General features: G+C 38.6%; 1 protein-coding gene across 1 annotated transcript; it reads right to left on the reverse strand.

Annotated features, from left to right (window-relative positions):
• Nucleotides 1–5,367: 5,367 nt before the first annotated feature.
• On the reverse strand, nucleotides 5,368–11,338 carry LOC101850271 (probable glutathione S-transferase 7). The gene is made up of 6 exons (XM_005104723.3): nucleotides 11,159–11,338; nucleotides 9,211–9,379; nucleotides 8,053–8,145; nucleotides 7,564–7,679; nucleotides 7,068–7,172; nucleotides 5,368–5,736 (listed from the first exon to the last, which is right to left on the reverse strand). The coding sequence occupies exons 2-6, from the start codon at nucleotides 9,350–9,352 to the stop codon at nucleotides 5,572–5,574; spliced, it is 621 nt and encodes a 206-aa protein (XP_005104780.1). The 5' UTR covers nucleotides 9,353–9,379; nucleotides 11,159–11,338; the 3' UTR covers nucleotides 5,368–5,571.
• Between the last annotated feature and the right edge of the window lie 1,311 nt (nucleotides 11,339–12,649).

Below are 12,649 nucleotides of genomic sequence, written 5' to 3' on the forward strand. Positions count from 1 at the left end.
ACAGAGAGAGAGAGAGAGAGAGAGAGAGAGAGAGAGAGAGAGTGAGAGAGAAAGTGGGAGAGGGAGATTGAAATAAATTCTCTCAATCCCTGAAAATAGTTTAATATGGTTCCTTCTTTTTATCCCTTGCACTTGACTTTTTTTTTCGCACAGAGCCTCCAACCTCAACACCCACATTAGGACCCACGGCACTTTCCGACAGTACGCATGCGCAGTGGGTTCCAAAAGTCTCCACCACAAGCTGGACACTGGCGGTCATCCTCTGTACCCCCACGTAGGCAGGTAAGACAAACTAAACATTTTGCCACTTCAAGGGTTGGAATGGTGAAAGAGTGTAGGTTTAAAGCTCCTATCAACGCTATTAGATTGTTTAAGAGACTTGGACCTCCAAGATTAACGTCCATCTCCGAAAGGACAGAGCCAAATAGGAAATTCTTGCAAAGTGCCTTTCCCAAGGTCACAACGTCAGACCGAGCAGGGGCTCTAACCCCCGAACCTGCAATCTCACTATTACGGGTCTGGTAGCTTGTCCACTAGGCCACCGACGCCACTTTAAGAGTTGTTGAAATTTCTTGGTAAATCCGTCATCATTTTTGTGGTGTCGGTAGTCTAGTGCTTAGGCTACAGGACTCTTTATTGCAAGGTTGCAGGTTCGGGGGTGGGAGCGTCAGGCCCGATTTTGTGTCTTTGGGAAAGGCTCATTACACGAATTTTCCCGACTTCACCCAGGTGGGAATGGGTACCCAGCCGTAGACAGGGAAAGAACTTGTCAGTATACTAGTATTTTAGCGCCTATAAAATGGTAGTCTGCCCTGTATGCTTCCTAAGAAGTCGATATAAAAACTCATAGATGATGATATTTAGCAGGAATTGTGGTAAACAAAAGCTATTTTCACTTATTACACCCTTATCTAGAATAAAGTTACAATCACATTGTTTTACATTTTTATTTAAATTATGTGAGGCATTGTGGTGAAATAAGGCATTCTTTAAAGTAATGAAATCAAAGAAACGCATTTTTCTGGATGTTGGGGGCAATTTTTAAAATAAATTTCTGGGGTTTTTTTTGTTGCTCTTCACCTTTTATATACATAACACAATTCTGTGTGTATTTGATTTAAAATGTTTGCTGCACAAAAATGTAAATGTTCTGTTCCATTGGTTTTTCATGATATAGAAATTACCAAACTTTGACGAAAATCAAAATATGGGCGCCATTTTCTGCCACCCTCGTCCATCGCAAATATCTCGATTTCTATTTGAAAGATAGATGGATAAATTTTCATAAGTTGGAGAGGGCTTAAAATGTTACCAATAACTCTAAGTGCCCAAAAATTGACGAGCACTTGAATCCACCGAGTCGTGACATTGTATATAAATCATGGGCCCTCAATACAGAACCTCATTTCTAGTCGGGTCTTATGTGGATCACCCTCACAACATACGAAAAAGGTTACTTTTGTTTATTTTAAGAATTGAATGCAAGCATTTACTTTTCAGCACCAAAATTCATTGAGAGAAGCAAACATAATTAATACCACCGTAAAAAAAACCCTAACAAATATTACAATTAAAGTCATTAAGTCCAAATTATTGACAAATTGTGTTTTGTTTATGAAGCCGTGTCAATAATTAACTCCCAAATCATAGAAACTACCAAACCTAGAATCACGAATTTCTATTCGGGGACGGAGTGTTGAACTGGCATACAGGTTTAGACACAATCCTCTGACATCAAATGTACCAGATTAGTTTCTACTTTGACAACCGTTACAGGTATTTTTTCCAAACAGTTTTTTTTCAAAACTAGTTGCACTATTTTTCCTGCACCCCCCCCCCCCCCCCCCACCATTTCTGCCGTTATCATTGCGGGTGGTTGGAAAGTACCATAGGCAGGTCCTGTTTCCTCTCTTTCTTTCCCCGCTGTTGATTCTGCCTGTCTATCTGTTTTGCCCTTTCCCTGCACTAAGTGACCAATGTTATCGTTTCTATGTGCTTTCCTTTACTCAAACTAACTCAATCAACCCAAATCCCAATTCCTCCAGCTATATTACTTAAGATAATTCCCTTAGAAATTGATGTAAATAAAAAAACGAATGCAACAAAACTAAAATATATTTAACTGTAACCATGGATAATATATTTTTTTGTTTCTATCTCCCTTACAGGCGAGGTTCACTGCCGCTCTGAGATGGTCATTCTCTCTGGTTACTTCGTCAAGTTTCAGATGAAAATACGAAAGAGAAGATGGAAAGAGAAAGAAAGAAAGAAAGAGAGAGAGAGAGAGAGAGAGAGAGAGAGAGAGAGAGAGAGAGAGAGAGAGAGAGAGAGAGAGAGAGGGGGGGGAAAAGAGAGACAGCCAGACAGACAGACAGACAAACAAATAGACAGACAGAGATAAACAAAGACACGAAGAGAAACTGAGACAGACGAAGGCAATGAGGGAGAGAGGGAGTAAGAAAGAAAGAAAAACACATATACACTCATGACCACCCACCCCTTTCATACAGCGAGTTAGAGGTAGCTAGATAGAGAGAGAAGGAGAAAGAGTGAGTGAGAGAGAGAGGGGGAGGGAGGGAGAGAGAGAGAGGGAGAGAGAGAGAGAGAGAGAGAGAGAGAGAGAGAGAGAGAGAGAGAGAGAGAGAGAGAGAGAGAGAGAGATGGCCAGAGAACTTGTGGAAGAGAAATAAAAAATTAAGATTAATGTTCTTACTCATATTTTCTTCTTTTCGTCAGAGATACATATGTTTAGTGCAATGTCTCCTTTACGTTTATCTGTGAAAATGACAGTACTTAAATGTTATTATTATATCTTCTTTCTTGCTATCCCACGCCCTATTCTTACGCCTTAACTATTTTACTGTTACTTCCCTTTTTTAAAAATACAACACCACAGTGGAGCGGTTAGTGCGCTCGTCTCGGAAGCGGAAAGTCCGGGTTCGAGCCTCGGTTCGGACCCGGATTTTTTCGCCCCCCCCCCCTCCTGCCCACCCAGCCCTAATGAGTACCTGACTTCGAGTTGGGAGAGTAAAGACGGCGTGGAAAGGAACTGGCCACCCTACCACAATATGCCGAAGGCCCAGGAAGTTGTCTCACAAACTAGGCAATCCCCAATGTCTGGATCGGATGCGGGAACAACTTTATTTTACTTTACTATGCATCACCCGTTCCATCATCATTACACATGTGTTATACTATAGCTTTCCTCAACTCTGCCAGAGTAATTGTTGTTACAGTTGTTGATTATGTTTCCCTAGAAGGAATACGGTGTTATTAGCTTTAGGTCAATGTTTCTGTATCTTTTTATCATTTATTGTTTTGTTGCCGTTTTTCTCAATTTTGACTTGCAATAAAGATTATGTGGACGAAATAACACTTTGAGTTTATCCATGTTTGCAAGATCGGTACCTTTTAATATGATTAAGCTACAAGAAAGGTGGGACTTTCGACTAGGTTTTTAAAATTTTTTGGTGCCCACTTTCGATAGGACAGAGCCAATAAGGTGGACATAAATAATCCTTCCAAAGCTATTCAACTTCAAAAACGTCCAGTGCGTAATCCGCACCCGTGTAGTCCGCACCACTGTACAGCTAGCTCACGTGTCGACTGAACCATGGGTTCTTTCTTTTGCTTTCTAATACTTCAATTTAGCTATGGTAAAATGTGTATACACGGTTATTCAGTCTCGCAACCAGAAGAAGTTGTAACGATGTGTTCTTGTTTAAGTTTGTCCGAACTACATAATGTGCAAGACAGAACGCACGTTTTAAAAAATAGAGTTGGCAAGTGGGATTGGGTTGGGGGGGGGGGGAGAGGGGGGGGGGGGGGGGTTGTTCCCCGCAGAATCTCTTTATTCAAGACAACCATTGATGAAATGTATTTACAGTGGCCCCAACTATCCTTATCTGGGTGCTGTATTAGCCAAATGCCGTTTTATTATTGTGTATAGGAAGCAGATTGAATTTGAGATTCTAGATTTCTGTACAAATCATTGTATTATTTGAAAGAGACGTACCAATATTTTATGCGCATCACCATCACCTTCTTCTGTAGATTGAAAAAAAAACCCAGTGAGCATCCTTTAAAACAAAACAAATTGATTTATTTTAATCTAGCCCAATTTTGGTCAGCAGCCTTATATCTTGATCAATATAGCAAATAGGAGGAGCCATTTCTTATTTCTTATCTCATGAAAATGACGCAGCGCGAATTGAAAACTGATTTTTCATTAAGAAGGTGAGTCTTGTACACGATGATATGTTAGACTGTATGGCAAATGATAGCCACACTAAATTCCTATTGTTGTTGACAATGCAGTCTAACTAGCGACCTAAAACGTGATGTGTGAGCATGGAAAAGAGACTGACCTAAATGTTCAGTTTAGTTCTAGTTGAGTTTTTACGGCGCTACAGAATTAAGGATCATGTACCCGAAAATAAAGACAAAAAACAAAGCAAGAAACAAAAACAAACAAACATACAAACACGCAAAACAAAACAAAAAACCCAAATAAACAAACAAACAAACAAAAAGAAAAGACAACCCCCCCCCCTCCGAAAAATGATAAATATTTGTGGCTGAGCTTTTCTGATTGCACTCAAAACATTGTAGGTAGATTCCCGCATGGTTTTGATGTGGAATCGTGATGAAATCTGGCGCTCATAAAAATAAATAATGAAATATGAGAAACCGACATTTCTTCACCCGTTGGGCAAATTCTATCTAATTTGGTTTATTTTTTTCTTTTGTTTTTTCTTTTTTCGAATGGGGGGTGGGGTCAAAACCTTTTATTGTCAATTAAAACACATGTCTGTGAGAAACATTCATCAAAGGCAGTTATACAATTTGCAATTTCCAAGGACCCTAAAGATTTTGAAATTACACAATTTTGGCTGTCATTTTCTCTTAGAACCAAGCAACCCCCACGTCTTTCAAGTGCAACAAATTATTTCCACTTTTTCGTCGTTATAAATGCGTACTTTTTCATCAAAAGCAAGTCAACAGAACAGGTTTTAAATATATACCAATTATTTCATAACATGCCAAAAGACCAAATTGACGGGCACCTGATTTCACCATGTCGAGACACTTAAAATATTATTAGTTTAATCAATTCCCTGCTTCTTTCTTGTGGTTTGTAGTATCTATACCACCACACCATTTTGAGCTTGACGGACGTTTTAATTTGTTTGTGTGTGGGTCGAGGGGGGGGGGTAAGGAGGAGTTGTGTAGGTCTAAGACCTCATACATTGTAGTGGTATACATTGTGTCGATGGAAGCGTATAACACGTTTTAATAAGACATAATTAAAAACGGCAATGATTACAACAACACGTACCTTAAAGAAGCAACCAACAAAAAAAGATGCTATATAAGCAAACGCATGTTTAATTAAATTGCAATCATAATAACAAATTAAATATAGATAAATCATATTATTCTTTTAATACACATAATATTATCATCATTGACTTGTTTCTGAAAATGATTGGCGACAGACAATGCTGGTGATCATTAATAAATTATGTACATTTGCGTCATGAGTAGAAAAAGCCCCTAACCAAACTATGTTTAGATAGGTTGGGTGGGCCTTTTGGCCAGGTACTCCTTAACCCCTGGAACCTGAGAAGTCCTCTCTCTGTGGGCCTTGAGTTCCGGATACTTGTCTAAAAGACCTGGTACGTTCTGTATCAAGGTCGTTGTGGACTCCAGAATGACCAGATCTGCCAAGGACACCTGTGGAGAGCAGAAAGGTCACGTGAAAAAAACTACGCGTTATTTGTCAAAGAATTTGGGATTGGAACAGTATAGAAGATTTTACAGAGGGCTGAGTGGTCAAACAGGTATGATTTGTGCCTGTCAACCCGGAAGTCTTGACTTCGATCCTGTCTGAGTTAGACTTTGTCTCATGTTTTCTGTTTCATGTTTTCTACACGACGAACATCTCTTGATGCTAGAGCAGGCAGGATCAAGCACACATTCTTCTAAAAAAGGACGGGCAATTTATGGCTCATTCCCACGTTAAAGATTCTCTCTCGGTTCTTATATTTTTAGATAGTTGGCGCTTTTGGACCAGAGTCGGGACACAATTGAAAAATAATCCCTGCAGAAAAATTGAAATAAAGAAAGTCAGAACCAACGAGCACCCCCGAAGAAAGCGAGTGACCACCTGTCAGGCAACGATGATTCTAATTTGGATGTAGATCAAACGGCCATGAACGGAAAATCAAAAACACTGTGAGATGAAGATCTTACTGCCAGTCTCTACCTGCTGAGCTCCAGCAGGGGTATGCAGAAAGGAAAATACCTATAGTTCTGCCTGCAGTTGTGATTCAGTAGCTTGTGTATATGATATTAAATATGGATGCTCGAGGTTTGGAGTTCTGATTCTTGTTTTATTCTAATATCGATGCTTTGACAAGATAAACCAAACTACCGCTTCAAAATAACTTACAGTGTGCAAATTAGGGGTTTAAGCTTAGGAAATAGAAGTTAAATGTAATAGAAACGATTTATTAGTGTTGTGGATTTAATATCATTTTGAAGAAATACAGTAAATTGATACATAAATAGATTTTTAACATTCGCTCCAGCCTTCAGGAAAATTTCAAGACCCATGAATAATTAAATCTCTCCATGTAAGTTCAATGAGTAAGTTTTAAAAGTGCATGTGCTTTTACGCCTTCTTAAGCAAAACGTTGATCATTCGTTTAAGGAGAGGGCTTCAACCTTGCCTGTCTGGTCCATCCTGGGCTTAGAGGGATGCAACATCCCATAGAGGTCAGTTTTTGCTTGCTTGTGATAATTTTGCACGAGCAGTTGAAACTACTCTTACAACCACTTCTCCGTGACGAGCACCTGTACAAATGACCACCCCTCTCGCCTTAAACACATACACACACACACACACACACTCACAAACACACACACACACACACACACACACACACACACACACACACACATACACACACGCACTTTTTGCTCTTTTTTTCATTTTACAATATAAGGTTTGGTTGCATTGTTTGTATTTTTTGTTTATTTAAAATAATAAATGGACAGTTTACCTTTTTGCCCACGACGAACACATTTCCATTGTCTTTCAAGATTTTTGTGAAGTATCCAAGATATCTGGGATAGGTCTCCTCTTTCAGGACCTTTGCTTTCTCAGCCTGAAACCAAGGGCAAAACAATTCGTTAAAATAACACTAAAACTAAAAGTCATAATGCGCAACATTGTTTCTAAGTCACTTAATTTCAATTGTAGAGAAACTTTAGCCTTGGACCTTAGTGGGAAACTGATGCGATATTGTATAGGCTGCTTGATCTATGTAACATTGTAAAGTGCTTATTTTGTTATTCATAACATAAGATAAGATAAGATAAGGTAGGATAAGACAATACTTTATTGTCATAGAGAGAAGTTGTTCTTGGCTGTAGTGGGCCATACAAACACATGCAGGTATGCATACAATTTTTTATTTTAAAATTATTTTTTTTAGTAAGAGTCCAAAAAGCCAATCAACAAGCACTAAGATATTCAATAATTAGACGCTACCTTACCTTCACTTTTTCGTCTTTCTCGTTGAAGTGTGCGGCTTCATTCCTAAACAAATCCTCTCTCAGTTGTTGGACCTCGTCGATCACGAGTTCTTCCAGAGGTGAAGACCCGTACAAACCTGAAGTTAAGAGGCACCTAATAGTTATACATTATTCATAAAAGGAATGTAAACACACTTAAAACACAAAGTAGACGAAAATATACAGACGTGTCAAGTTCAAAACGTCCTTGGTCTTTGAAATCCATAGAATTGGAGAACAAAATACGCATGCGCACACATACACACACACACACACACACACACACACACACACACACACACACACACACACACACATATCTTTGGTGATGATGATGATGATGATGATGATGATGATGATGATGATGATGATGATGATGATGATGATGATGATGATGATGATGCTGATGATGATGAGGATGATGATAATGGTGATGATAATGGTGATGGTGGTGGTGGTGACAACACTTACCATATTGCTTCGCCAAATAGGACGCAATGGCCAGGCTCTGCCCATACTGCTTTCCGCCTATGTCAAGGACTGGGACTGTTCCAAATGGCGTGGCTGTGTGAGAAAGAAAACAATGACTCACAGTTTGCCACTAAAATAATAATAATAATAAATAAATAATTAAAATATACAATTAATTGGCCCAGCGCAATTCCTGCTCTACAGAAAGATCTGTGGGCTTTATAATAATACCATTATTAGATTTACCTCAGCAGACGGATTGCATTCTGAAAAAAATCTCAACTTGCTTGGAATATTAAATCAAGACAGCCATACTCTCCAGAGAGATACATCATTCGCTGTTTTAAAAAAAATTGTTTTTTATTTGGAAGAGGTTGTTTGTTTGTTTTATTTGTTTGTCTGTTGTAAGATTCACATAAAGTAGACTTGTTTCCATTAGAATCGAACTAAATACTATCTAACAGATACGTTTTTAAAAATTAAGCAACCTAATTAATTTTACCAAAAATAAGACAACATTTTTTAGATTGTAAAAAGCTCTCCCATTCAAACCCCCCCCCCCCTTTTAATTTCCAGATGCATCATCATCATCATCATTGACTTTCTCAACTGGATCAGGGTGCAGGCCACGAACAGACACTTTCCACTTCTCCCTATCCTACGCTAGCCTCTTGATGGTATTTCATGCCTTCCCATTTTTCTACACATAAATTTCGGTGACTTTTATCCATGTTCCACAGGGTCTTTCCCTTGAACTTTTACCCTGTGTACTCCAATGCAACCTTTTCCTCATTATGCAGCTGCTTGACTTCCTCTTTCAAGGTGCAATGACACGTAAACCCACAATATTAAACAGGCCACCTAAACATTGACTTGAAAACAAGTGGGCTATCCTGAAAAATGCTGTTTTGAAAAAATCGAAGGTAAAGTTTTTGCCCCTTTGTTCTGTTCCTTTAAAAGACAAGGAAAGTTTTCTCTATAACCAAACACATATAAACACCAATGAAACCAAACTTCTCCTATAGATAGGGCAATACCCAATTTTGGTACATGGGTCAAGATTTTGGGAAAGCCCCGAAATCTGGGTTAGCCCACTATTCCTTAAAAGCGACTATAAATGTCTGGTTTCACGCCTCACTACCTCAAATCAGAACTCACTTGGCTTGGTCTTTTTCTGCCACTCCTCTCCTCCAGCCACACGCACGTCCTCCCAGGGTTTCCCTCCGGCTGCCAGGACAAGGCGGGAGATCTCTCCTCTAGCACGAGCGTCGAAGAAGTACAGCTTCGTCTGTCCGGCCATCGTTTTCCTTGTGGTTTACAGTGTTTTCTAGTGAAGATAAGAATGAGGAGACAGGAATAAGTAATTTTTAAAAAAATAGTAAAAACAAAAGAATGATAAGACAAAGAATACGTGATTGTCTTCCGACTATGATCACAACACACTGGAACTTAACACCGCATGTGCAGGAATTTCAAAATCAAACTTTGTAGAATTGCTAAAATGTCAGTGTGGGGAAGCAGATCAAACGATGGAACACATCTGCCAATAGTTTTTTTTTCGTCTGATTTGTCTATGATGTTTGAAAAGTACAGCAACTTATAAAGTTAATCTTTTCGACTCAAGGGCACTCTCCGAATGAAGACTTTGTAAACACGAGTTTAAAGCAGTCAGGCAGTACGGGACACCTAGAGCCATAAGGCACTAAATGTGGTCAACCTCATTAACACTATAGCAGAAGCTGTGTGGGCCAAGGAAAGGAACTATGCAGGACGGCCCAGCTTATGGTAAATAATAGTCTTAAAGCATGGTGAAAAGAAGAAGAAGAAGAAGAAGAAGAAGAAGAAGAAGAAGAAGAAGAAGAAGAAGAAGAAGAAGAAGAAGAAGAAGAAGAAGAAGAAGAAGAAGAAGAAGAAGAAGAAGAAGAAAAAGAAGAAGAAGAAGAAGAAATGTACATGCATTACACAGACAGAACAACACCATTAGCATACTTTGTGATTAGGAAAGCCATTTCTTATAAACGTACACACACACACACACACACACACACACACACACACACACACACACACACACACACACTCACACACACACTCACACATACACACATACACACACAACACGCATTCACACACACAAACACACACACACACACACACAAACACACACACACTGATTCACACAAATACAGATAAAGATGCACTCAGATATACATACATTAAATAATAATTGTTATTATACATTATAAAGGAATATATCAAAGCTGCAGGTACACGATATATGATATATAATATGTAATATAATATATATTACGGCGCTCACAACTGCATAAGGTCATATGAGCGCCAAGGGGTGAATATCAATAGAGAAGTCCAAAACGAGACTTAGGCATTTTCTGCTTATCTCTCTTGCCTCAACAGCCCAAAATCTGCTTCGACTATCAAGGCACACCTCGAGGCAGTTCACAAGAGAGTGACAAACTTACAAAAGTAGAAGAAAAATGACAACATTAAGGATGAGGAAAAAAAGCAGCAGTTCCTTCTATGTTGTTCCGACACAGTAAGAGCATGACTTTGATAAATTAGACTATTTTCAATTCTGCTGTACATAAGAACACGTTAATATCCCCCCTTTGGGAATGGCCAAAAGACAACTTAAGTCAGCAGCACTGTTCGAGTTTGGGGTAGGGCGTTTTATATATATATATATATATATATATATATATATATAAATATATATATATATATATATATATATAAAGATATATATATATATCTATATATATATCTATATATATATATATAAAGATATAAAGAGAGAGATATAAATAGTAGATAGTTAAATAGATAGAGAGATAGAACTTACTCAGACTCATTCTCTCTCTCTCTCTCTCTCTCTCTCTCTCTCTCTCTCTCTCTCTCTCTCTCTCTCTCACACACACACACACACACACACACACACACACACACATTATGTATTATTTAAACATATATATATATATATATATATATATATATATATATATATATATATATATGTGTGTGTGTGTGTGTGTGTGTGTGTGTGTGTGTGTGTGTGTGTGTGTGTGTATAAATACACTGTACTCACCAAGTTTTATATGAAAAATCAGAATCCAAATTATTCGTCTCGATCTTTACGTTGTGTCTCTTCCGCTGGACACTTTCCTCTTTTTTGAACTTCCTGCAGAATGCAAAGTGAACACCCACTGATGTTACAGGCTTCTTTTATAGCGCCAGACAAGCCTCGTGAGGAAGCGTTAACTTGCCGCCTCACCGTGACGCCTGGCATTTCTCCCGACCTTTATCCCGATAAAAAGAAGCAATGTGGGCTGAAGTCCGGAGAACTTGTGAGCACTTAAACGAAATGCAGGCCAACGACCCTTCCCTGTCGTTCTCGTTGCATGTTACAAAAAGTTAGTTCTATCAGTGTTTCTGCAGCATCATCCTCTACGAACACCCCCCCCCCCCCGCTCCCGATGATGTTAATGATGTTAAAGGTCCCCGCCACCCATTCCCCCTAACGGTTTATGACAAATTTACTCTTTTATTTATTAATTCATTATTTCATGTATACATTCTATTTGTTCATTACTTTATATTACCAAAGGTGTGTTACAAGCATATGATTTATTCGTTTTGTAAGCATTGTGGGGCAGAGAGGGGAGCTATTGAAAAGTGCTACACTAATCTTGTTTATTTGAGGAAACTCAAATTCAAACTGGTTAACTCTTTCGAAACCCCGAGCGTTAGCTGACAAGATGCATTAAAAAGAAATGTTTTAAAAAAGAAAAGAAAAAAAAATCACAGAAAGTGGCCGAAATGCATATTATTATTATTGTCAGTAGCTTTGGCCAATATTTCAGAGATCTGTTCTGTTGAGTATAATATGTCATGACATTTGGCTCACCCTGACTAGAATTGAGGAGGAGGAGCTTAGGAAAATCTTCAGGATTACATGCTGGCCACGGAAAATTTCAGCGCATAGCAAAGGACCAGTGAATCAACTATAAGTGGACTAAGGAAAAATGTGTATCTTTCAAAAGAGCGCATTTAAATCTGCTTGCTTTTCGAACATGGATAAACATTAAATGAGGGAGTTTAAAAAAAGGGGGGAAGGGTGGGGTGGAGGTGAAGTAGGGGGGTGGGGGCGCTGTAGGAATAGGAACTGTTCTGGAAAAATTACTGCTAAAACTAGACCTGCAAAAAGCTTTAGAATATTCTCAGACAATAGTGGGGGAAAAGAGGAAAAAGTGGGCCTAGGAAAAAAACCAAATGTCAGAAAGAAATGCGAGCGCGAGAAAAGAAGTGTATGCAGGAAAAAAAGGGGCCTGGGTAATTAAAAAAAAAATAACAACATAGAAGTGGAAACCGGAAAAAAGTGGGCCTTGGAAATAAAGAACATTAAAGTGTGCGCAGGAAAAAAAGTGGGCGTTCAGGGGTAATACGAGGGAGAAATGTGCAATTCGGTGTAAATACATTTGTGATCTAAAACAACTGTTACTTAAAAGTTGTTTTAGATCACAAATGTATTTACACCGAATTTGAATATTTTAACTTTTTAGCATTTTAAAGTAAATTA

This window comes from Aplysia californica, unplaced genomic scaffold (assembly GCF_000002075.1).
Source record: "Aplysia californica isolate F4 #8 unplaced genomic scaffold, AplCal3.0 scaffold00433, whole genome shotgun sequence".
Classification (NCBI taxonomy): domain Eukaryota; kingdom Metazoa; phylum Mollusca; class Gastropoda; order Aplysiida; family Aplysiidae; genus Aplysia; species Aplysia californica.